The sequence below is a fragment of the Neoarius graeffei genome, chromosome 8 (assembly GCF_027579695.1).
Source record: "Neoarius graeffei isolate fNeoGra1 chromosome 8, fNeoGra1.pri, whole genome shotgun sequence".
Taxonomy (NCBI): domain Eukaryota; kingdom Metazoa; phylum Chordata; class Actinopteri; order Siluriformes; family Ariidae; genus Neoarius; species Neoarius graeffei.
The window spans coordinates 13,432,457-13,460,306 of NC_083576.1; the positions used below are offsets into that span (position 1 = coordinate 13,432,457).

Here is a 27,850-nt window from a genome sequence, read left to right on the forward strand (position 1 = left end):
CTTTGTTTTTCTTTACTCACGGTATATGAGCTGATATCCTAGTAGTAGAGTAGCCAATCAGCAGAGGTGGACAAAGTACCCAACTTCATTATTTAAGTCAAAGTACAGATCCCACTGGTTCAATGTTACTCCGATACAAGTGAAAGTTGTCCAGTCAAATTTTTACTTGAGTTAAAGTACTGACGTACTCGCTTTCAAAAATACTTAAGTATTAAAAGTACATTTTCTGTCAACGCATCGCTGTATTACTGCCACAACGCTTACAAAACCTAATGCCATTACCAAAGACATAAATCTGAATTCAGAAAATGAACGCATGCTGTGCCATCATGGTGGTTTCAGTGAAGCTCCACCTGACATGCTAGCAAACCTTTTTCAAACTCGAAATCATATTGGGTAGCTAATGCTACTAGAAAAGAAACATCTCTACATTCTGTTTATTTGGCAAGATTATGCTAAAACACATTTCTGAAAGGATTTTAAGAACTTTAGAAGTTAGCATTATTCATGTTAGCGGAGCTCCATTTTTACATGCTAACTAACAGTGTCCAAGTTAACTAGCTATGTGTAAACGTTAGCCATGGACAAGGCGATGGCAACTTGGCGGGCAAATCCATAGAAAGTCATTTGACTAAGCTACACTTGCAACGTTATCGCTAGCTCTAAAAGCACAGACAACTTCACTGCAAGCTTTTTCTTGGAATAAAACATTCATATACCTCAATATGCTTCCGCAGGTTGGGCGGCGAGTTTTTATAGGCCGTGATGTGGTTCGTTTTCAGCAAACAAAGCAAACATTTCAAACGAAACGAATCTTTAATCCTTTCAGAAAACTGAAACATGGGTTCTAGGTATGGCCATGAGTGTGTGTGCATTTGCCAGAAGAACCGCATCCTTCCATTCTGATCACGTTAAATAATGCTGCTGAGAAATAATTGAACTTGATTTTATCCAGTCTATGGACGTGACGTGACCCTAGTGATTACTGATCGGCTGTCTCAGTGTCACCTGCGAAAAAAACGATCATGTTTTAGAAAAGAAACAAAAAAAAATCCACTTTCAAAGCTGCTTCATAGTAACGGTAACGAGGACCTTGACAGAAATGTAGTGGAGTGAAAAGTACGATATTTGTCTTTCAAATGTAGTGAAGTTAAAGTCATAAGTTTAAAAAAAAATACTCAAGTAAAGTACAGATACTCAAAAAGTGTACTTAAGTACAGTACTCAAGTAAATGTACTTCGTCACTGTCCACCTCTGCCAATCAGAGTGTGCGATTGCTCATATCCAGTGAATGTGGACAGAATAATCGATGATACTCAATCTGCTACAGCAGGGCTTTTCAAAGTGTGGGGCGCACCTCCCCTAGGGGGCGCCAGAGTTCTTCAGGGGGGCGCAACGTGAGGAAAAATAAACCAGAATAAGTTACTATTGCGGACATTTAGCGAACTTCAGCTAGCCTTTGCCAGAGACAAAATGGATCGATTTTTAGTATCTAAAGCTACAGTGAGTGAGGAGACAGAGTCTGGGCCAAGCAAAAAAAGAAGGAAGTATGACCACGATTATTTAAAGTTTGGATTTTCATGGACTGGATCTGAAGATGCTCCACTGCCACAGTGTGTTGTTTGCCAAGAGGTGCTAGCTAACGATGCTATGAGATGTTTAAAAAGTGTTTTAAGTGTTTCAAGATGTTTTTAAAAGAAAGCACAGATGTTTAAAATGTGTAAAAAAAAGATGTTTTAAAAAAGCACAGATGTTTAAAATGTGTAAAACAAGATGTTTTCAAAAAGCACAGATGTTTAAAATGTGTAAAACAAGATGTTTTTTTAAAAAAAGCACAGATGTTTAAAATGTGTAAAACAAGATGTTTTAAAAAAAAAGCACAGATGTTTAAAATGTGTAAAAAAGATATTTTCAAAAAGCACAGATGTTTAAAATGTGTAAAACAAGATGTTTTTTAAAAAAAAGCACAGATGTTTAAAATGTATAAAAAAGATGTTTTCAAAAAGCACAGATGTTTAAAATGTGTAAAAAAGATGTTTTCAAAAAGCACAGATGTTTAAAATGTGTAAAAAAGAGGTTTTCAAAAAGCACAGATGTTTAAAATGTGTAAAACAAGATGTTTTAAAAAGCACAGATGTTTAAAATGTGTAAAAAAAAAGATGTTTTAAAAAAGCACAGATGTTTAAAATGTGTAAAACAAGATGTTTTCAAAAAGCACAGATGTTTAAAATGTGTAAAACAAGATGTTTTTTAAAAAAAGCACAGATGTTTAAAATGTATAAAAAGATGTTTTCAAAAAGCACAGATGTTTAAAATGTGTAAAAAAGATGTTTTCAAAAAGCACAGATGTTTAAAATGTGTAAAAAAGAGGTTTTCAAAAAGCACAGATGTTTAAAATGTGTAAAACAAGATGTTTTAAAAAGCACAGATGTTTAAAATGTGTAAAAAAAAGATGTTTTAAAAAAGCACAGATGTTTAAAATGTGTAAAACAAGATGTTTTTTAAAAAAAGCACAGATGTTTAAAATGTATAAAAAGATGTTTTCAAAAAGCACAGATGTTTAAAATGTGTAAAAAAGATGTTTTCAAAAAGCACAGATGTTTAAAATGTGTAAAACAAGATGTTTTAAAAAAGCACAGATGTTTAAAATGTGTAAAAAAAAAAGATGTTTTAAAAAAGCATAGATGTTTAAAATGTGTAAAACAAGATGTTTTTTTTTAAAAAAGCACAGATGTTTAAAATGTGTAAAACAAGATGTTTTAAAAAAAAAGCACAGATGTTTAAAATGTGTAAAAAAGATATTTTCAAAAAGCACAGATGTTTAAAATGTGTAAAACAAGATGTTTTTTAAAAAAAGCACAGATGTTTAAAATGTATAAAAAAGATGTTTTCAAAAAGCACAGATGTTTAAAATGTGTAAAAAAAGAGGTTTTCAAAAAGCACAGATGTTTAAAATGTGTAAAACAAGATGTTTTAAAAAGCACAGATGTTTAAAATGTGTAAAAAAAAAGATGTTTTAAAAAAGCACAGATGTTTAAAATGTGTAAAAAAAGATGTTTTCAAAAAGCACAGATGTTTAAAATGTGTAAAAAAAAGAGGTTTTCAAAAAGCACAGATGTTTAAAATGTGTAAAACAAGATGTTTTAAAAAGCACAGATGTTTAAAATGTGTAAAACAAGATGTTTTAAAAAAGCACAGATGTTTAAAATGTGTAAAACAAAGATGTTTTAAAAAAGCACAGATGTTTAAAATGTGTAAAAAAAAAGAGGTTTTCAAAAAGCACAGATGTTTAAAATGTGTAAAACAAGATATTTTAAAAAAGCACAGATGTTTAAAATGCGTAAAACAAAGATGTTTTAAAAAAGCACAGATGTTTAAAATGTGTAAAAAAAGATGTTTTAAAAAAGCACATGTTTAAAATGTGTAAAACAAGATGTTTTAAAAAAGCACAGATGTTTAAAATGTGTAAAACAAAGATGTTTTAAAAAAGCACAGATGTTTAAAATGTGTAAAAAAAAAAGAGGTTTTCAAAAAGCACAGATGTTTAAAATGTGTAAAAGAAAAAAATAAAAATGTGTACAACAACCATTTTTTAAAAATATGAATGGAACATTAAGTATAGCAACAACAAAAATTGTAAGGGGGGTGCTGTTGTTTATTTGCTCTCTGAGGGGGGCTGACTCTCCCACACTTTGAAAACCCCTGTGCTACAGTACAATTCGTTTTACTAGCCTCTGATCGTTACGTGATCATCTTTATTCAGAATCTGAGGCCATTAATTCACAAATGATGACATGGAGAAGTGATTTTAAGTGATAAAGTTAATCAAATCATCTTGCTTGCTTATTAACACATCATTACACAATATTAATTTATATAAGGTTACTATGTTACCTTACTGTAACTATTATACTCTTAACCATGACTATTCCTTCAATGTTTATACACACACCTGCAATTACCTTGCCTCAGGTGCTCAATGCTCCTGTTGCCCAGGATCTGGATGAACTTTTCTTCATCCGTGCCAACTTTCTTCGCACCGGCAGCAAACAGTTCCTGAAACACGACCAGCAAAACATCAGTAAAGTAAACCTGCGTATCATGTTCCCTGTAAGTTCACCTTAAAACTTGTCACGCCTCTGTTGTGTCACATACTAAAACAAAGAACAAACCAATCATCATTATATTATTTTATGTTAACATTCGAATCTTATATAGAAGTTCAAATCATTAAACGTTTTAGAATCCATAACCTCAGATTAGCTGTCTCTTCTTTCTTATGATTGTTTCATTTCGGCAAGAGAAGACAAAAAAGAGCAGACATAAACGTGATCTGTTTACCTTGGCGTCTTTCTCCACTCGGCTTTCATCCACTCCCTCCTCCCTGTCTCCCTGAAGAGAACAAAAAGCACATTAAAAGTTAAGACGCTTTGCAAGGCAAGGCAGATATCAACCTACAGTTCCTAATTAGACGGAGCTGATGAGCTTTACTCAACCTGGCAACCTCTGGGATTAAGTTACCAGCTGTTTTCTCCCCAGGTGCAATTAATCCTCATACTTGCACCACCCTTTGAGCAGCTTTAATCAGATAGTGGTGAGATCATGGCTGATCTCGCGTTATCGCCTCTCTTACTGTTTCCGTGGCTTCAATCGATCATCTCTCATCTTGACCTCTGTGCACAAACTAACTGTAGCTTGACCCTTTTGCCCTTGTGTCACCTTCTGGTTTCATTCCATTTGCATTGTGTTTAATTGATGCTTTTCAGCCAGGACCATGTATTACCCTGTTAAACTCCTACTTTATTATTTAGTTATGCAACTTAAACTGGGGCGTAGCTGGGGAGGGGGTCCTGGGGTGCCCGTGACCCCCCCCTTTGTCGGACCATACATTTTTTCAATAGCCGCATAAGAATATTAAAAAAGAGCCCACTGTAATTTTTCTAACTTTTTTTTAAACTAGATTGTCACCTCAGCCTCATTAGGGTTTCTATAACCTTGTATGGACTTCCTGTGGTTCGGGTGCGAAAACCCAGTTTGTCAGAGTGTGTGCGGGAGGGAGAGGCGGATGCAAGTGCAGATATGTTAAATAATACACAGTGCGATATGAGCATAAAGTGCGTGAAACGCACACAACAGGCAAACAGTCTGAAACAGCAGGCAAAGTTGTAATCGAGAAAACAGGCAGGAGGTCAATCGAGGCGTGGACAGAATATCAGAGGCAAAACCATACAAGATCAAGGGACAAGAAACAGGAGTCGAAAAACCAGGAGGTCAACAAGGACAGGAAACAAGGCTCAGTAAGGCACACTAGACGCGGCGTAATACTTCGCATCGTCCTTACATGGGCGCAGTCCTTAAATAGCCCAAACATAGTTCATTGATTAAAGACAGGTGTTCTTTGTTAACGGTGTGCGTGCCGGAGCTCGTTAGGCATGCGCGAAGCCCGAGGTGCGCCTTCAGGTGCACGAGCCAAGACTGATACAGTTCTGCTTAAGCGCAACACGATCGCACTAGAAAGCATATTCAAGCTGCCAGTATAGCTGCAGTCTTTTTAGTTGCGAATTACGAGTATTTCCTCTTGTGTTCATAATTCGCCATGTCAAAACAAGCGAAACTTTCCTCCCTCTTTTGACTTGAAGAGAGGTAAGCAATTTATTATATATTTTTTTCCATCAAAGTTGCATTTTGTGGCTTCGAAGCTAAGTTTTAGTGCCGTTTCTAGAACACAACATCAAGAAAACGTGGAAGAAACCGCAATAATGGAAGAGCCGGTTTTTATGCTACCTAAAACTAGCAATGGTCATGGGCGCCACCAGGGGGGGAAAGGTTAGAACAATTCTAGGGGCCCAGCACTGCCATGGGGCCCTTTAAGGGGATGATAATATGCTTTTAATGATTTTAATAAGACTTTTGAAATAACAACAATGCAATATTCCATCTAGTAAAATGAGCTAATTGAACAAGGTTGTCTGTTTCTTGAGTTCTTCAACATATTGTCATTTAACCCTCCCCCTTTTGCGAAATGGTACGGTCCAGTTCTGGTCGAAGCGCGATGCGTTAAATCTGTGTGCTGATCAGTGCAACGCTACTTGCTGCTGTGTCGCGGTGCAGCAGCCAGCCAGCCAGCAGTGGAGTGCGTACAGTCTATGATCGCTAAATATGAAGAGTGGCTGTCAAAAACGTAAAGAAAGGCAGCTGAAAGCTGAGAGGGACCGGAGAGGCAGGCAACTGGTCACTCAGTTTTTCCCAAAGAAAGGTAGCTATCGCTCACGTGTATTCAAAATATTAGCGAATGGTAAATGAACAGTATGAATGTGGTTGGATTAGCCTATCAAGAGAACACTTTTACAGTTTGTACAGTGACATTTTTTCCATTTTAATAACTGAACTGACTTGTGTGATAAACAAGATGAAATATTATGTTATGCTGGTGCTAATAACTAGTGCTAATAACCAGTTTCATAACTAATGGGGTGCCCTATATATGCACAGATTCAGCCTCAGGGGGACCTCCGCCCTACCAAACCACTGAACCCCCCTTTGGAGAAGGAGGTAAGCAGCAATACAACCCATAAATGCTTTAGGATTGAAGTTTTTAATGAGCGAGCGCCATATACAGTTTGCTAGATTAAAGTGTTGCTAATAACGGACAGCAGTCACATCACACATTTCACTACCAATTGTCCTAGCACAAGAAGGCATGTGGCAAAATCGTGAATTTTCATTTGTGATTGTAAATGCACCAGAATTAGTCACTGACCAGTTTTCATCTAGTCCCTGGTAGGTTAATACATAAAATGTAATAACAAAGTCACAAACTCAAGGTCCATGGGCTATCAAAAGTCAAATAATGACAATAGTGCAATTGTGACGAGGGTGGGCAAAGTTGGGGGGCCCAAAATTCTAATCTTTCATGGGGCCCAAAATTTCTGGTGGCGCCCCTGGCAATGGTAATTATTTTTTGTTACATAATGCACTCGGGCTGCCAGTCAGTGTGTGACCCCCCCCTTGAAAAATCCTAGCTACGCCCCTGTTAAAGCATATGAGGCAGGAATGACCATCAAATATTCAGTAACTATTTTAGAACTAATATGAAAAGTCTGTTATTTCAGAAGTGGCGTTCAAAAGGTTAGCCAACTTCTTCAAGAATACCACCGGTATCAAAGGCACTAAATGACGTGCATTGTTTTGCATTTTGTTGATTATTTTTATCCAAAGCGAATGAGACAGGATCCAACTGAGCAGTTGAGGGTTAAACATCTTGCTCAAAGACGAAACCTTGGCATCTTGGCAGTGTTGGGATTTGAACTCACAACTTTCAATCAATAGCCTTAAACCTGAGCCACCACTTCAAAATCATGGCATATTTCGGGCTGGGAGCATATCCTTTAATATAGAAAGATTTCAGGTTACATGATTTACCTGTATAAGCATAATCAGCAACCTCTGGTAGTATCCAGATGTATCTCCCATGATGTCTTTCTCTAGCTTGCTTCCATGCTCTAGGTTTTGAAGTATGAGAGAACAACAAATGCTTAATGACAATTCAAGATTTAATGGAGCCAAACGGGACATATTGGAAGTGTTTTCTCTCATATTTTCCATTGGTGTATAAGCGATGGCTTTTCCTTCTCCAGTTTCTGGATCAAGTGACTCAAACACTGGCATCTGGTGGCTATGAATGCAAACAGTTTCACAGAGGGTTTCTCACAAGAGAATAATGGAAACTCTAGCAATAAAGCTTGGAAACTCCATCTCACTTGTTGTGGATCTTTCGAGACTTATCTGACAGGTCATTATGGCTATCATTATCACTAGAAATGTATTGGATGGTGATATTCCATGATGTATACTAAACAATCAACAGTGTAATTAACGGTCTAACCATTTCTTAAATTCAGTCTTGTTTAACATCTTTACAGAAATCCAGATGTAGCTCTAGATCCCTAATAAGCAAGACAGAGGTGGGGGGAAAAAAACTCCTAGAGATTACAATAAGTCTTAACTACTGATTTGAAGAGTGTGAGTTTGAATCTCTGCATCTTCAACTGCTTGTAGTTGAAGAGCTTCTTCATGTAGCTCAACTCATTTTGAATAAAAGCATCTGGCAAATGAGTAAATGTGAGAAACCTTTAGAGGAACCGTTCTTTAAAGGAAACCCATCCCCTTCTGAGTGTCACCCAGTAGTGGGATTATCAACCATTAATATATATGTACTATACAGCATAATATTTTTCTCAGATGTGGTAAAGGTTACCTTTCTTGTATATCTTGATGATCTCCTTTATCTGCTCAGGTGTTCTGGAGGCCAGGATCTCGATCAGAACTTTATCATCAGTACCTGCTCCCTGTAATATATTCCAGAAGGTAAATGTAAAAATACTTTTAAAACAGAGGGAAAAAATAATGATAGGTTAATAATAATGTACATCACAACCATGCTCTAGTTTATATACTGTGATTTAAAAAATGTATCCTAAACTTTAAAAATATGTTGTTGTTTTTTTACATCTGCCAACTTTGATGGAGAAGATTGTTTTTGCCTCAGTTTGTTTGTCTGTTCCCAACATAACTCAAAAATTAGTGAATGGATTTTGATGAAATTTTGATGAAAGGTGAGCCACGGGCCAAGAAACAATTAGATTTTGATGCAAATCCGGATATGTATGTGGATCCAGGATATTTTGGTCTGTTCCCAATTTAACTCAAAATATACTGAATGGATTTACAGTGGTGCTTGAAAGTTTGTGAACCCTTTAGAATTTTCTATATTTCTGCATAAATATGACCCAAAACATCATCAGATTTTCACACAAGTCCTAAAAGTAGATAAAGAGAACCCAGTTAAACAAATGAGACAAAACATATTATACTTAGTCATTTATTTATTGAGGAAAATAATCCAACATTACATATCTGTAAGTAGCAAAAGTATGTGAACCTTTGCTTTCAGTATCTGGTGTGACTCCCTTGTGCAGCAATAACTGCAACTAAACGTTTGCAGTAACTGTTGATCAGTCCTGCACACCGGCTTGGAGGAATTTTAGCCCGTTCCTCCGTACAGAACAGCTTCAACTCTGGGATGTTGGTGGGTTTCCTCACATGAACTGCTCGCTTCAGGACCTTCCACAACATTTTGATTGGATTAAGGTCAGGACTTTGACTTGGCCATTCCAAAACATTAACTTTATTCTTCTTTAACCATTCTTTGGTAGAACGACTTGTGTGCTTAGGGTCGTTGTCTTGCTGCATGACCCACCTTCTCTTGAGATTCAGTTCATGGACAGATGTCCTGACATTTTCCTTTAGAATTCACTGGTATAATTCAGAATTCATTGTTCCATCAATGATGGCAAGCCGTCCTGGCCCAGATGCAGCAAAACAGGCCCAAACCATGATACTATCACCACCATGTTTCACAGATGGGATAAGGTTCTTATGCTGGAATGCAGTGTTTTCTTTTCGCCAAACATAACGCTTCTCATTTAAACCAAAAAGCTCTATTTTGGTTGCATCCGTCCACAAAATATTTTTCCAATAGCCTTCTGGCTTGTCCATGTGATCTTTAGCAAACTGCAAATGAGCAGCAATGTTCTTTTTGGAGAGCAGTGGCTTTCTCCTAGCAACCCTGCCATGCACACCATTGTTGTTCAGTGTTCTCCTGATGGTGGACTCATGAACATTAACATTAGCCAATGTGAGAGAGGCCTTCAGTTGCTTAGAAGTTACCCTGGGGTCCTTTGTGACCTCGTTGACTATTACACGCCTTGCTCTTGGAGTGATCTTTGTTGGTCGACCACTCCTGGGGAGAGGAACAATGGTCTTGAATTCCCTCCATTTGTACACAATCTGTCTGACTGTGGATTGGTGGAGTCCAAACTCTTTAGAGATGGTTTTGTAACCTTTTCCAGCCTGATGAGCATCAACAACTCTTTTTCTGAGGTCCTCAGAAATCTCCTTTGTTCGTGCCATGATACACTTCCACAAACATGTGTTGTGAAGCTCAGACTTTGATAGATCCCTGTTCTTTAAATAAAACAGGGTGCCCACTCACACCTGATTGTCATCCCATTGATTGAAAACACCTGACTCTAATTTCACCTTCAAATTAACTGCTAATTCTAGAGGTTCACATACTTTTGCCACTCACAGATATGTAATATTGGATCATTTTCCTCAATAAATAAATGACCAAGTATAATATTTTTGTCTCATTTGTTTAACTGGGTTCTCTTTATCTACTTTTAGGACTTGTGTGAAAATCTGATGATGTTTTAGGTCCTATTTATGCAGAAATATAGAAAATTCTAAAGGGTTCACAAACTTTCAAGCACCACTGTAGATGAAACTTGGTGTACAGCTTTAGTATTATCCTAGATTCAAGTGATTTGATTTTGATGTTGATAATATGTAGCTTGGCACACTCTACCATGTGCCCTTCTAGTTTATCATGCAACCATTAAAGTGCTGATGACACGTTTTTGACATCTTTGGCGATGTTTTATAACATAAAAAGTAATTCCCGATGATCCATATATTAATTCACGAAGGCGCCTATTTTACAAGTTATGATGATAAACGCGGCTATTTGGGCAAATTTGACGGGGCTGCAGCACCCAGGAGACGAAGGAGGAGGAGGAGCTATATGACGTCAGCGAAAGAACCTTCCTCATAACTTACCAGTTTGTTGTTGATGCGGCAGGTGTTCAGTTTATCATTATTAGTATTTTTATTAGACATTATTATACATTATTATATATATAGTTATTATGCCTTCGCGTTGTGTTGCCGGCTTTTGCTCCAAAACCCACAAGGATGGGGTAAGTTTATTCCAGTTTCCCAGAGATCCCGAGCTGCATGCGAAGTGGGTGAAGCAAGTCAGGCGCACTCGTGACAAGTGGGAGCCCTCACCAACATCTGTCCTGTGCTCTGAACACTTCAATTTGGATTGTTTTGACACCCTTCCCAGCTTAAAAGAATCTCTTGGGTGTTCAGTTCAGCACAAACGTGTGTTACTACCATCAGCAGTGCCTACACAGTGTTGCCAGATTGGGAGGTTTCCCGCCCAGTTGGGCGGTTTCAAGTGCATTTTGGTGGGTTTTGAACATATTTTGGGCTGGAAAATGTTAGCAGTATCTGTTGCCAGATACTGCTGAAGTTTTCCAGCCCAAAATATGTTCAAAACCCACCAAAATGCACTTGAAACCGCCCAACTGGGCGGGAAACCTCCCAATCTGGCAACACTGCCAGTATTCCGGAGGGGGTCTACTATGCCGGATCCAAAGACAGTCCTCCTGTCAGAACATGTGTTGTGAAATGACATAAGATAAAGGTATGTAGAGCTATAGATTCTACATGATAATCATAAATGTAATCATAAAGTCGGCGTGATATCAGTCATGTATTTGCTTGTGAAAGCTTGCGGCTTTCATGTAACTGCTGCCTAGCAACGAGAGGCAAAGGGTAAAGAGGATAGACTATCATAGATTCTATTCGGAAGAGATCAACACAATTCTAGACTCCCAGAAGAGGAAGAGCTAGCACTAGAGAGTTCACCGGCGTTTTCATGCGCCATTTCCATTGAGTAGAACCAGAGTAGAACAGCCAGTGAACCGCAGCGTGTTCTTCCGCTGACGTCACAACATGGCCGTGAGCCACGGACCCAGTTTTCTTGTGCTGTGCAATTAAAAGTTGGATATTTGCGTAACAACAGCTTCTTTTCACGTAATTATAACAGAAATCTAACATGTTTGCCATGTTGTATAGTTTATTTAAGAAATTGCATAGAGTCATGTTCATGTCATCAGCCCTTTAAAGGAGGATATTTTTGCATGCAGTCTGGTTAAAGTACTGGTTAAAGTACCTAAAATAAAATAAATAAACAAAAATAAATTGTTTTCTCTTAGTGGTTTGATATATATATATATATATATATATATATATATATATATATATATATATATATCATCTCATTATCTCTAGCCACTTTATCCTGCTCTACAGGGTCGCAGGCAAGCTGGAGCCTATCCCAGCTGACTACGGGCGAAAGGCGGGGTACACCCTGGACAAGTCGCCAGGTCATCACAGGGCTGACACATAGACACAGACAACCATTCACACTCACATTCACACCTACGCTCAATTTAGAGTCACCAGTTAACCTAACCTGCATGTCTTTGGACTGTGGGGGAAACCGGAGCACCCGGAGGAAACCCACGCAGACACGGGGGGAACATGCAAACTCCACATAGAAAGGCCCCCGTCGGCTACTGGGCTCAAACCCAGAACCTTCTTGCTGTGAGCCGACAGTGCTAACCACTATACCACCCGTTTGCTATAATTCAAATGACAGGTTTATATTAATGTGCTCATTCTGATACATTATTGTTTCTATAGTAACAGCTCGTTCACAGGGACTTGTATGGCAGACAATCCACATAATGTAAGCCTAATTAGAATGTATATTTATAAAATGTGTTGGCGTTCAACAAAGAAAACAGTATCATTTATGAAAGGAGCCTTCAGTGTCAGTACTTTGTAACACTCAGTAAATTTTCCCCATGGGAAAGTATTTAGGAGTTTACATTTTTCTGGTTTCTCTGTAACATTCATCCATTATCTATACCGCTTATCCATCAGGGTTTTGGGGGAAGCTGCATCCAATCCCAGCTCACTTCGGGTGAGAGGCAGGGTACAACCCTATCACAGGGCTGGACACAGATGTCTTTGGACGGGCACCTGAGCACCAGGAGAAAACCCACACAGGCACAAGGAGAACATGCAAACTCCACATGCCCTGGTCAGCTGCGAGGTTTGAACCCAGAACCTTCTTGCTGTGAGGCGACAGTGCTAGCCACTGCACCACCCACACCATATAACATAATTTATTCTTCAATATATATATATATATATATATATATATATATAAAGACTTTACTGTCTCAAATCATTTTTGAAATAATTGAAGAAAAAAAAAACAGAAGTGAGAGTATTTAACTGGACCTTGATGGCCTTGTGGAGTTGATCTGCATCATACACACGAGGGGGATACATCAGAGCCATGATTAGGTCCTCTAACTTCCCTCCCAGCTCTGACTTCAGGTCTTTCACCAGGTCCTACACAAAGAGAGAGAGAGAGAGAGAGAGAGAGAGAGTGTGAGAGAAGATGGAGAGATGGGCTGGGAAGATTATATATAGTCATTGACTGAAGGTAAAGTAATTGAGGTCTTGGCTTGACAGCTCCTTTAATAGAGGTTCCCTACAGAGTCATCATTCACAAACTTATACAGGCCAGGGGGTCTGAAAGTGATTTCTTTAGCAATTGATCATGTCCTTTTGCACGTGCACAAATTTTAAATGTGTGCCATCATATAGTCCTGAGTTCCACAGTCAGCCTCCTTAGCAAATATTATACATAAATACAGAACAATACATCAAACTCAGCGAGAGTCCTATTCTAATTAGAGAGGAAAAAACATACTTAATAGCCAGTGTCTGAGACTTACAGCTAAGAATTTTAATGTTAATGTTAAGTTGAGGATTTGTGGATAATGAAAGAAACCATTAGATCAGCGATGAAGGAATGAATACAAACACGAGTGTCTCACTTTGCCATGTGCTTTCTTATAAGCTGCCTTGATCTCTTGTCTCTGGTCATTGCTCCGGGCGGGTAAGAGCATAAGGATGGTGTTTTCATCAGTGCCTGTGCAGAACACCCCCCCCCCCCCCATACACACACACACACACACACACACACACACACACACACACACACACACACAGAGAGAGAGAGAGAGAGATTCACAAGAATGACTAAACCAGATGGATCTTTTCAATTATCACAACAGCAGTGACAAAATCATTGCAGCCTAAGGAAATTTCCTGACACTTATGAGACAACCATGTACACTAATTCACCCATATACTGCTGGTCAAGCGTTTTTGAACCCTCTAGTCAAACATTATAACAGAAATGAATGTCTTGACGACACGTCATTCGACAATATTTTCTAATAACATCCATCCATTATCTGTAGCCGCTTATCCTGTACAGGGTCGCAGGCAAGCTGGAGCCTATCTCAGCTGACTATGGGCGAGAGGTGGGGTACATCCTGGACAAGTCGCCAGATCATCACAGGGCTGACACAGAGGCCAAGTTTACATTAGACCGTATCTGTCTCGTTTTCTTCGCGGATGCACTGTCCGTTTACATTAAAACGCCTGGAAACGCCGGGAAACGGGAATCCACCAGGGTCCACGTATTCAATCCAGATCGTGTCTGGTCCAGTGCTGTGTAAACATTGAGAATACGCGGATACGCTGTGCTGAGCTCTAGCTGGCGTCGTCATTTGACAACGTCACTGTGACATCTACCTTCCTGATTCGCTGGCGTTGGTCATGTGACGCGACTGCTGAAAAACGGCGCGAACTTCCGCCTTGTATCACCTTTCATTAAAGAGTATAAAAGTATGAAAATACTGATGCAAATACTGCCCATTGTGTAGTTATGATTGTCTTTAGGCTTGCCATCCTTCCACTTGCAAGTGGTAAGTGACGTACATGCCCGATATGCACTGAGATCACACACACAGCGGCTCAGTCCCAAATCACTGCTCGTGCACTTCACTCGCGCGCTCTGTGAGCTGCGCAGGGCCAGAGTGCGCACCCTCCAGAGGGCACTCGCTGTTCAGGGCGGAGTGATTTGGAGTGCAGGATGCCTGCGGAGCCGAGCGTATCCGTGTATTGGTGTTGCTGTGTGCACGCGAATCGTGTATTGGTGTTGCTGTGTGCACGCTAATCGTTTTAAAAACGTTAATCTGATGATCCGCTGATACGGTCTAATGTAAACCCCACCATAGAGACACACAACCATTCACACAAACTCACATTCACACCTACAGTCAATTTAGAGCCACCAATTAGCCGAACCTGCATGTCTTTGGACTGTGGGGGAAACCGGAGCACCCAGAGGAAACCCACACAGACACGGGGAGGATCTCGTCGGCCGCTGGGCTCGAACCCAGAACCTTCTTGCTGTGAGGCGACAGTGCTAACCACTACACCACTGTGCCACCTTTTCTAATAACAATATCTTAATAAATTTCAATAATTGGCAAATTGCTGTGATTTAAGAGGAGTAAAACTTTTCAGCGTACGCTGTGCAAAAAAAAAAGGAAAATAATTGATAGTGTGGTCAGATATGAACCACCTCATTGTGTTTTTTCCCCCTTACATATCACTTCTAATTTTTTATTTGCTATAAAATGAATTAAAGAATTAAATGGCAAGCTGTGGGGGGCGGCACAGTGGTGTAGTGGTTAGCGCTGTCGCCTCACAGCAAGAAGGTCCTGGGTTCGAGCCTAGCGGCCGGTGAGGGCCTTTCTGTGTGGAGTTTGCATGTTCTCCCCGTGTCCCCATGGGTTTCCTCCAGGTGCTCCGGTTTCCCCCACAGTCCAAAGACATGCAGGTTAGGTTAACTGGCGACTCTAAATTGACCGTAGGTGTGAATGTGAGCGTGAATGGTTGTTTGTGTCTATGTGTCAGCCCTGCAATGACCTGGTGACTTGTCCAGGGTGTACCCCGCCTTTCGCCCGTAGTCAACTGGGCTCCAGCTTGCCTGCGACCCTGTAGAACAGGATAAGTGGCTACAGATAATGGATGGATGGATGAATGGCAAGCTGTGTTGTTGGTAATTAGTATGCAAATAGTGTGAGTCTGTTACACACACACACACACACACATAGAGTGAGTGATAGTCTGGTAATTAACACACTAACAGATACAGATGACTGTTTTTGGGTGATGTAAGAACAGTAAGCTCGTTAGTTACTGTCTGAACTTTTTACCCTTGCAGACATGCATCCTAGAGTTAATCAGAGTTAATCAGCTGAGATGGCGAGAGAGAGAGAGAGATTGATTGAGCTTGACCTTTACAGTATATTTGACGTGAATGGAATACATGATTACAGAACCAAATTGTTAAGCTCAATTTGACCCTCAGGAAAAATACAGCTTCCTCACCGATTCCTTTCATGGCTTTTCGTAAGATATCAGCATCCTGCTTGGCGTTGAAGTGCACAAAGGGTTTCACACTGCCTCTGTGATCCTGAAGGACAAAGCACAGCTTGATCACTCAACATAGCAAACAGCAAATCACTGGAACTCTGCTCATCTCTTACAATCATTCAGGAGCCGTGCTTTACCTGAGTAGCCATTTTAAACCATTAAAGCAGGGCTTTCTTGGATTGTGATATCATTTCCTAATAACAATACACTATTATGCTTGTGGAGAGCGAATCGGAAATGCCTCCAGAAATCATTTTCACATTGTCAGCTCAGGTGTTAGGTTAGGATATGTGCATTATTAGTCTCCTCTACTTCCAGCTCCTCTTCCTGTCATACAGTCTTTATATGTATGAAACTCCTTTCTCGTATGCGAATGCTCTGAGAATCATCCTTTACTGAGAGAAATCTTTAATAGACAACAGATTCATGTCCTAGCACAAGAAAAAGAAAAATATCTTATCACCCAGATTCTATCTAAGCTATGATTTGATTCGGAGATCAAACTTCCAGTCTTGTCTGCTAGTGCTTCATATCACTACTGGGTAGAGGTGGACAAAGTACCCAACTTCATTATTTAAGTCAAAGTACAGATCCCACTGGTCAAATGTTACTCCGATACAAGTGAAAGTTCTCCAGTCAATTTTTTACTTAAATTAAAGTACTGAAGTACTCATCTCATCTCATCTCATTATCTCTAGCCGCTTTATCCTGTTCTACAGGATCGCAGGCAAGCTGGAGCCTATCCCAGTTGACTACGGGCGAAAGGTGGGGTACACCCTGGACAAGTCGCCAGGTCATCACAGGGCTGACACACAGACACAGACAACCATTCACACTCACATTCACACCTACAGTCAATTTAGAGTCACCAGTTAACCTAACCTGCATGTCTTTGGACTGTGGGGGAAACCGGAGCACCCGAAGGAAACCCACGCGGACACGGGGAGAACATGCAAACTCCGCACAGAAAGGCCCTTGCCGGCCACGGGGCTCGAACCCGGACCTTCTTGCTGTGAGGCAACAGCGCTAACCAACTGAAGTACTCACTTTTAAAAATGCTTAAGTATTAAAAGTAAATTTTCTGTCAACGCATTGTTGTATTATTGCCACAACGCTTACAAACCTAATGCCGTTACCAAAGACAGAAATGTGAATTCAGAAAATGAACGCATGCTGTGCCATCATGGTGGTTTAACGTTAAGCTAGCTAGTCAGTGAAGCTCCACCTGACATGCTAGCAAACTCTTTTCAAACTCGAAATCATATTGGGTAGCTAACACTACTAGAAAAGAAAGATTTCTACATTCTTTTTATTTGGCAAGATTATGCTCAAACATATTTCTGAAAGGACTTCAGAAAAGTTAACATTATTCATGTTAGTGTAACTCTGTTTTTACATGCTAACTAACAGTGTCTAAGTTAACTAGCTATGTGTAAACGTTAGCCGTGGACAAGGCAATGGCGACTTGGCGGGCAAATCCATAGAAAGTCCTTTGACTAACCGGACTGCATAGTTACATTTGCAACGTTCTCGCTAGCTCTAAAAGCACAGACAACTTCACTGCAAGCTTTCTCTTGGAATAAAACGTTTACGTACAGTATATACCTCAATATGCTCCCGCAGGTCGGATGGCGAGTTTTTATAGGCTGTGATGTGGTTCGTTTATGGCAAACAAAGCAAACATTTAAAATGAAACAAATCTATTATCCTTTCTGAAAACTGAAACATGGGTTCTAGGTATGGTCATGAGTGTGTGTGCATTCTCCAGAAGAACCGCCTCGTTCCATTCTGCCATCAACTGATCGTCTTCAAATAACGCTGCTGAGAAATCATTGAACTTGATTTTATACAGTCTATGGACAGGATGTGACCCTAGTGATTACTGATCGGCTGTCTCAGTGTCACCTGTGGAAAAAAAAATCAATCACGTTATAGAAAAAAAAGAAAAAACATCCACTTTCAAAGCTGCTTCATAGTAACGAGTAATGAGGACCTTGGCAGAAATGTAGTGGAGTGAAAAGTACGATATTTGCTTTTCAAATGTAGTGAAGTTAAAGTCATAAGTTTCCAAAAATAAATAAATAAATAAATAAATGCTCAAGTAAAGTACAGATACTCAAAAAGTGTACTTAAGTACAGTACTCAAGTAAATGTACTTTGTTACTATCCACCTCTGCTACTGGGATTATATTTTGATTTATTGAAATCAGCTATGTAAATCAGAAAGGGTGCATGATATTTAGCTTATTTAAATACTTATACTTATTTACTATAAACCACTATACACATTGTAGACATCTCTAATCACCGTGCTTTATTCCAGTACATTCATTATATGAAGCTCTATGCTCTGTTCAGGTCGAAAAGATTCATTAAATATGTTAAAACTAAACTTGCAACTAGTTTTCCAGTAAAGTTTTACATCAAGGCTCCATTAATAACTATTACAGTATTTAATACATTAGTTAAAATGAATAAACTGTGTACTTCAGAATTAATATAGCTATAAGTAATAGTTTAATTTATGTACAATCATTAAGTAAATAGACCAAATAGCAACAATAATTATTAGATTTGCACTTCCTGAAGGAAATACTAGCACTTGTAAAACAGTAAAAAATAAAAAATTCAATCTAGATAGAAAGATAGATAGATTAGTTAGCATGTTAGCTATTAGCATATTAGTCGTTAGCATGTTAGGCATTAGCATTTTACATTAACATACCAGCCATTAGCATGTTAACCTTTAACAGGTTATCATGTTAGCCTATAGCATGTTTTGCGTTAGCATTTTGATATTAAATTTCATATATGTTATTTTTGTGGGTGTATTTTAGTCATGAATGGAACAAATATTGACTGCCGTCAAAAGTTTGTACACCCTGACTCATTCATAGGTTTTTCTGTGTTTTGACTGTTTTCTACATTGTAGAACAATACTGACGACATCAAAACTATTAAATAATATATAAACATATATGGAATTATGTGGTAAACAAAAAAAGTGTTTAAAAAACAAGATATGTTTCATATTTTAGATTCTTCAAAGTAGCCACTGTTTACATTGATGGTGGTTTGTACACTATTGGCATTATCTTAACCAGCTTCATGAGGTAGTCACCTGGAATGCTTTTCAATTAACAGATGTGCCTCGTCAAAAGTTAATTAGTGGACGAGTTTCGTGCCTTCTTAATGCGTTTGAGATCAAAGAGTAAATAGTAAATAATAATAAAAATACAGTAAATACCCCTATTCAACACCACAACTGTAGTAATCCATATTATGTCAAGAACCGCTCGACTAAGTAAAGAGAAACGACATCCATCATTACTTTAAGACATGAAGTGACTTTTAATTAATAAAAAAAAAATAGGGAAAAAACAACAACACTGAATTAGAAGGTGTGTCCAAACTTTTCACTGGTACTGTACATCATTGACATTTTTCACATTTGTATTTGCTCAAATTAATTACTGTTTGAACCAAAAAGGTGATTTCATCCTTATTTATACCCCCACCTTTTATAGGACCCCATTTTCTTAAGTATTTTCTAAAGTGATATCCTGTGGCAATGTTACATGACACTGATCGGAACAGCAGAGTTAAAAAGACATGTGGCATGACAAGCCAAGCATCACTAATCTTTGTAGATTAGTCCGATCTACTGTAATCCAGCCCTCCAGAGATCTGTTACATTTGTCAAGCACAATTGAGAACCTCAGAGCTTCTCAAACTTCCTGAAACCTCATGTGCCCTGTCTCATCTTTAGTCTTTACTTATTCAGATCCAGTTTGGATGCTACAGTTAACTACAGACTCTCAGGAATGTTTTGATGTTACTAAGGCAACCTTTCGAAACCCAGATAGAAACTAATCCTAATCCGATAATCATGATAATTGAAAGCAAGTTGGAAATGAGTTTGAAAAGAATAGTGCAAGAGGAATAATCTCAGGAAAAATGATAATGCACTCTTTAATTTTAAAACCTTCAAATGTCCTTCAGTTTTGTCTTTGTAGAAACCTTTAAATTTTTTATATCGAACCCTGCAGCTGACTGATTCTCAGCACATTTTTGAAGTAAAACCTAATTTGGAAGCTAAGAAGCATTAATTATCCAAAGAATATTTCATGAATTCCATTAGACTTAGAGCGCTGTGCTATTTTATCATCAACACTTACATTATATTTAACTCTTCTGGAAATAATGCAGATTACATTATTACATATAATTGCATTAAAATATTAAAACTGCACAGGAACAAGTAGCCCATGTCAAACTGGTTAATATGATTTAAAAAAAAAAACACAGTAACCTATATTTCATGGAAACATCTTGAAATATTGTGATATTATATAGTTATCTAACCCAGAGAACTATATCATATCATCATGGACGATGCCAGTCACCCTCTGCACACCGTCATCAGCAACCAAAGGAGCCTGTTCAGTGACAATGCTCCTTCCCAAGTGCAGGACAAACAGACTTAAAAACTCCTTTGTCCCTCACGCCATCAGACTGTACAACTCCTCTCTGGGGGGGAGGATGGGTAACAGGGGGACAGAGGACGGGAAGGAGCAGTAGCCTAGCCTGACAATAAGCAATACTGGATAATATGCAATATAATGTGCAATACCTCTCCTGCTGGTCCCCTTCCCCATATCTTATTCTTTTTATATTTGTATATGTAAATACTTAATTTAATTTAATTTATCTAGAAGGTTTTTTTCTCTATTTTCTATTTATCCTGTAATGATGCTGCTGGAATCTTAATTTCCCTGAGGGAACCCTCCCAAAGGGATCAATAAAGTTTAATCTAATCTAATCTAACCCTCACATTTACACAATGTCTGTCATATTAACTTTTTATTAGCTGCAGTAGTATTGGTCATGTTTATTTTATTTTGTTTTATTTTATTCTTAAGAGTTTCGGGTCCCTATCAAACAGCAATCAGTGAAACAAAGTCAGTATTTGTTGTGATGACTCTTTGCTTTAAAAAAAATAAATAGTAGTCTCAGGTCCAGTGAGTGCAGTTTTATGTGGAAATGAGTTGTAGGTTTTACTGAGCATCTTCCAGAACCAGCCACAGTTCTTCTGGACACTTTGACTGTCAGACTTGCTTCTTACTCTTGTATAACATGCTGCTTTCTTTACTGATATACAAATATTTTTCTATGATATTTAATTTTGTGCTGGAAAACTCATTTTTGGAATCTAAAATGGTTTTGTACTGACTCGATAATGTAGAAATAAAAATCTATAACAAAGTTTGCACTAAAAGAAATAAGGTGCATAAGAGTTTTGCACAGGACTGTATATTTATTTGAGAAAGGTATGATTAGAAAATTTCTCAAACATGCAAAGATATTTGCATGTTTGTATAAGATGCAAAAATATATGAAATACTGAAAAAAGTATTGAGAACATTAATTTGGGCTTTATTCATGTTCTGTCTTTCCCTCTTTATTTTATTTTAATTTTTATATCCATGCACTTGTTGCTCAAAGATTTCTCTTACCATGTATGAAGATTCAATGATGTCTGGGGTGGAAAATCTAATAAATAAATTAATTAAGTTAATAAATGACAAGAAGAAGAAGCCAGGAAGTATCAAATCTCAGGACAACTTAGAGTTAATAATAATAATAATAATAATATCAAAAGCTCATTTTAATAATGAAATATGTAACTGGTATATGCATAGGTTTAAAACTTACCTGTTGCTTTACTCTCTCACCTGTGCGCGAGCACAGAGCTCTCAAAATGCTGCACTAGATTTAATTGCAACCCAAGCCACGCCCCCGATGACGTCAGATACAAACGTTTCATCCCAGAGACTGAAGAGTTGACATTCATTCAGTCATCTTCAGTAACAGCTTTACACTAATATAAATTAATATAAATAACATAGAAAGAAGTGTAATTTATTTTTTAAAATATTTTTTCTTGAAAAACAAACATTAAAATTTCTATTTTTAACTGTTTATTAATAATCTTGTACAAATACAGTAAGACTTTTATTTAAAATATATTTTAATGCAGAATTTTAATTATAATACTTAAACTATGTATTTGATTACTGCATTTAAATTAAAAAAGTAAACAAATAAAGCAAATAATTCTTTATTGCCATCATCATCATCATCATCATCATCATCAACAATATAATCAATACAGTCATCTTTATTTATATACCATTTTCCTACATATTCATTACACAAGTCAAAATAGACATTGAGTAACATATTTTCCAATATCCTCACTCATCAGGAAATCGATGAATTGTTTTGATGAATTCGGGTACCTTTTGTGAATGTGTCTATAAAATAAAAGGAAAATCACATGTTGGCTTGAAGATATGAAGTTTATCTTCTCATGTTGAAAAACTCACATTTTTCCTATGAAATACATCACAGATCTGAGCGACATATTTAAATAATATTGGCTGGCTTTTTTTTCGTGGTATATCAGATATATTCCATTCAGCTAGCATGATATTAAACAAGTCGAAGACGAGTAGCTGAATGGAATATATCTGATATACCATGAAAAAAAAGCCAGCTATTATTATTATTATTATTATTATTATTATTATTATTATTATTATCCATACACATTCCTTTCAGGTGTTCAATGAGTCTCTTTCAAAATTCTCTCAATAATTTTTCCATATTTAACAAAGCAAACCTGGTGGCCATGTTTGTTTACAAATTGTCGCAGTTGCTCGCTAGTTTTACATCTCTGACGTGTGACGTCATGTTGTCTTGACAACCGTGCAATATCATAAACCATATTCAACGCTCATTCTCCATTGGGTAGAATGACGTAATACACGTAGGATAAGTGATATGCTAACAACATTGCATGCTATCAAACCAAATGAATGAAACTCGCTAGAAGGGAATAGAACATGTGCTTTTATTCCATTGAAAAAGTGTCCTGTATGGATAATAATTCCCGATATTTCACTCCAGTGACGTCACTGTCAGTGCTTTCCTACATGCATTGTCAAAATGGTGAACCGGTTCAAAATTAAAATTCTTTTGATGAATTATTTTGATTAATTATATGAAGATATGTTACAAAATAAAAGACATGCATTAAAAATCAGTACAAAATTTTAATAAGACAAAGTAATACTGTTCTGATGTTCCTGTAATAATATACAGTAGTGTAAATGTGATGCTCATAAAGAAACATAAGGAGACACAAGTAAAACATAAACCACAGTGAATCCGACAGCCGGGTGAGCAGTACAAGTGAGTGATGGTTCGGAGGACTGTCTGAAGCATTTCTGATTAGCAGTGAGCAAAAACACAAAGCCCTAATTACCTGGCGCACTACTGGCAGAACGGGAGTGATGTGAGAAGAGTGTTATCAGATTACACGAGTGCTCTGCTCGACCCAGATCTGCAATGGGCCAATGTGTGTGTCTCTCTCTCTCTCTCTCTCTCTCTCTCTCTCTCACACACACACACACATACACACACACACACATACATACATATGCAGGATACATCATAGCACACATATGAAATTGGTGTGATTGAATAAGTGAGGCTGAGGCAAGACTGAATTACAGCTTGTCTGTGATGACTTCATTTTCCACCTCGCAGAATAGTCCAGACAACTTACTCATCTGAGTCTGTCATTTGACCGTCTTCAGTTCATGATTATAATTACTCTGAAAGGTCATTTTTATCTGTTGTACATCCCAGTTGCACTCCAGTTCCTAAATACAGAGCCTTGCAAAAGTATTCATCCCCCTCGGTGATTGTCCTGTTTTGTCGCATTACAAGCTGGAATTAAAATGGATTTTTGGAGGGTTAGCACCATTTGATTTACACAACATGCCTACAGCTTTAAAGGTGCAAATTGTTGTTTTATTGTGGGACAAGCAATAATTAAGTTAAAAAAAAAAACAGAAATCTGGAGTGTGCATAGGTATTCACCCCCTTTCATATGAAACCCCTAAATAAGAGCTGGGCCAACCAATTCACTTCATAAGTCACATAATTAGTTGATTAGGATCCACCTGTGTGCAATCAAAGTGTCACATGATCTGTCAAATGATGTCTGTATAAATCAACCTGTTCTGGAAGGACCCTGACTCTGCAACACTACTAAGCAAGCAACATGAAACCCAAGGAGCCTCCAAACAGGTCAGAGACAAAGTTGTAGAGAAGTATAGGTCAGGGTTGGGTTATAAAAAATATTCCAAACTTTGAATATCCCACAGAACACCATTAAATCCATTATAGCAAAATGGAAAGAATATGGCACCACTAGAAACCTGACAAGAGAAGGCCGCCCAACAAAACTCACAGACCGGGCAAGGAGAGCATTAATCAGAGATACAACAAAGACACCAACGATAACATTGAAGGAGCTGCAAAGATCCACGGCAGAGATGGGAGTATCTGGCCATAGGACCACTTTAAGCCATACACTCCACAGAGTGGGGCTTTATGGAAGAGTGGCAAGAAAAAAGCCATTGCTTAAGAAAACACATTTGGAGTTTGCCCAACAGCATGTGACAGACTCCTTAAACATATGGAAGAAGATTCTCTGGTCAAATGAGACTAAAATTTATCTTTTTGGACATCATGGGAAATGCCATGTGTAGCACAAACCCAACACCCTGAGAACACCATTCTTGCAGTGAAGCATGGTGGTGGCAGCATCATGTTGTGGGGATATTTTTCATCTGCAGGGACAGGAAAGCTGGTCGGGATGGAAGGAAAGATGGATGGTACTAAATACAGGGCAATTCTGGAGAAAAACCTGTTTGAGTCAGCCAGAAGTTTGAGACTGGGATGAAGGTTCACGTTCCACCAGGACAATGACCCTAAACATATGGCCCTTTTCCACTACCCTTTTTCAGCTCACTTCAGCTCGCTTCAGCTCACTTCAGCCCGACACGGCTCACGTTTCGACTACCTCAGAACAGCACGACTCAGCTCGCTTCAGCCCTACTCAGCTCCCAAAACTCGCACGGTTTTGGAGTGGGGCTGAAGCGAGCCAAACCGAGCCGAGTGGGGCTAGGGGCGTGAGGAGACACTCCCCTGTGCACTGATTGGTGAGGAGGAGTGTCCTCACACGCCCACATACGCCCCACGAGCACGCTGGGATCTGTAAACACCGTAAACCCAGAAGAAGAATAATTACGAATTACGAGAATTTCTGAAGCCTTATGCGCCTCGCCTCATCTATACGCTCTTGCCAGTATCTGTTGGCGTTGTCGGTGACAACAAGCCACAGCACCAAGACCTGCAACACTAACGACTCCATGTCCTCCATGTTTATTGTTTACTATCCGGGTCGTGAGACTACCGCTTAAAAGGTCACTGATGTCACTGTTTGCGCCGCCTAACGACATCACGTGACGTCCACCCACTTTCGCCAACTCCACCCAATGTGTCCACCCACTTCCAGCCAGCACGATTCAGCGTGGTTGTAGTCGAAATGCAACTCCAACAGCCCCACTCAGCCCGACTCAGCCCAACTCAGCACGGCACGGCTCAGCCCAACTCAGCCGCGTTGGTAGTGGAAAAGCGGCAATACTGCTAAAGCTACACTGGAGTGGTTTAAAGGGAAACATTTTAAATGTCTTGGAATGGCCTAGTCAAAGCCCAGACCTCAATCCAATTGAGAATCTGTGGCATAACTTGAAGATTGCTGTACACCAACGCAACCCATCTAACTTGAAGGAGTTGGAGCAGTTTTGCCTTGAGGAATGGGCAAAAATCCCAGTGGCTAGATGTGCTAAGCTAATAGAGACATACCCCAAAAGACTTGCAGCTGTAATTGCAGCAAAAGGTGGCTCTACAAATGGCCCTTTTCCACTATCCTTTTTCAGCTCACTTCACCCCGACACGGCTCGCGTTTCGACTACCTCAGAGCAGCACGACTCAGCTCGCTTCAGCCCTACTCAGCACCCAAAACTCGCACGGTTTTGGAGTGGGGCTGAAGCGAGCCAAACCGAGCCGAGTGGGGCTAGGGGCGTGAGGAGACACTCCCCTGTGCACTGATTGGTGAGGAGGAGTGTCCTCACACGCCCACATACGCCCCACGAGCACGCTGGGATCTGTAAACACCGTAAACCCAGAAGAAGAATAATTACGAATTACGAGAATTTCTGAAGCCTTATGCGCCTCGCCTCATCTATACGCTCTTGCCAGTATCTGTTGGCGTTGTCGGTGACAACAAGCCACAGCACCAAGACCTGCAACACTAACGACTCCATGTCCTCCATGTTTATTGTTTACTATCCGGGTCGTGAGACTACCGCTTAAAAGGTCACTGATGTCACTGTTTGCGCCGCCTAACGACATCACGTGACGTCCACCCACTTTCGCTAACTCCACCCAATGTGTCCACCCACTTCCAGCCAGCACGGTTCAGCGCGGTTGTAGTCGAAATGCAACTCCAACAGCCCCACTCAGCTCGACTCAGCACGGCACGGCTCAGCCCAACTCAGCCGCGTTGGTAGTGGAAAAGCGGCAAAAGTATTGACTTTGAAGAGTGGATACCTATGCACACTCCCGATTACTGTTTTTTTTTCATCTTAATTATTGCTTATGTCACAATAAAACAACAATTTTCACTTTTAAAGCTGTAGGCATGTTGTGTAAACCAAATGGTGCTAAGCCCCCGAAAATCCATTTTAATTCCAGCTTGTAATGCGACAAAACAGGACAAACACCAAGGGGGATGAAAACTTTTATAAGACTCGGTATGTTCATTTATTCATTCGTTCATCATTTTGTCCTGTTCCAAATTGTGCTGGATCCAGAGCCTACATGAAAACTGTAGTTTAAAGATCGGACATATTGTGTGCTGTAGTAAAAGGTGGAAACATTATATAGAGTGGGGTAGCATAGTGGTGCAGTGGTTAGCGCTGTCATCTCACAGTACCTCCAAGTCAACCAGGGCTTTTCTGTGTGGGCTTCCTTTGGGAGCTCTGGTTTCCTCTCACAGTCCAAAGACATGCAGATTAGATCAACTACTCTACTATGAGCTACTCTAAATTGTGAACGGATATCTGTCTCTCTGTGTTAAGAGATTACTGATCCCCATGGTGACCCAAAGTCAGCTGGGATTGCCTCCAGCTCACTCGCTACCCACAATGGATAAGTGGTATAGATAACGAATGAATGAATTACATTACAGGCATTTAGCAGATACTCCAGAGCAACATACAACATATCCAGAGCAGCCTGGGGAGTAGTTGGGGGTTAGATGCCTTGCTTAAGGGCACTTTAGCCATTCCTGGGAATCAAACCAGCAACCTTTTTATCCCCAGTCTACTTCTCTAACCATTAGGTCATGGCTTCCTTGATATACAGTATGGGATTGTGAAATTTTCCAAAACGGCGCAGCTGTGTGTTTTTTTTCTTCTTTTTTTTCCAAAGAAAATGTTCCTTTTTCATGCACTGATGATTCTAGTTAATTATGCTTTCAAAGTGAAAATGACAAAAAGACAAGTAAAAATGATTGTCACTCTCCAGGATTGTCACTTTATATTCCAGCTATAACCTGGAAACTGCCTACATCATTTTCATCTGCAATATGTCTCTGGCTGCTCTGATTATGCTGACAATCAACACTTTAAAATGATCAGTAGTCATTCAGAACACTTCAGGTTCATCTCCAAGAAGACACAAACATCCTGAACACAAGGCATCATCTGAAACATTCAAAAATTTCACATTTGTGTGCGTAAGCCACAGGACATGACTTTATACTTTATTTCTTGTGTTTCCATCATAGATTGTTATAAATGAA

General features: G+C 39.0%; 1 protein-coding gene across 1 annotated transcript in view; it reads right to left on the reverse strand.

The window, feature by feature from the left end:
• Positions 1–27,850, reverse strand: part of anxa5a (annexin A5a) — a 44,666-nt gene that overhangs the window by 3,252 nt on the left and 13,564 nt on the right. Inside the window, exons 2-8 of the mRNA XM_060926687.1 lie at positions 16,021–16,131; positions 13,608–13,702; positions 13,003–13,116; positions 8,258–8,348; positions 7,423–7,502; positions 4,342–4,392; positions 3,963–4,056 (exon numbers count right to left, since the gene is read on the reverse strand). Coding sequence (XP_060782670.1) covers positions 3,963–4,056; positions 4,342–4,392; positions 7,423–7,502; positions 8,258–8,348; positions 13,003–13,116; positions 13,608–13,702; positions 16,021–16,131 — 636 coding nt within the window. The remainder of the gene's footprint in view (positions 1–3,962; positions 4,057–4,341; positions 4,393–7,422; positions 7,503–8,257; positions 8,349–13,002; positions 13,117–13,607; positions 13,703–16,020; positions 16,132–27,850) is intronic.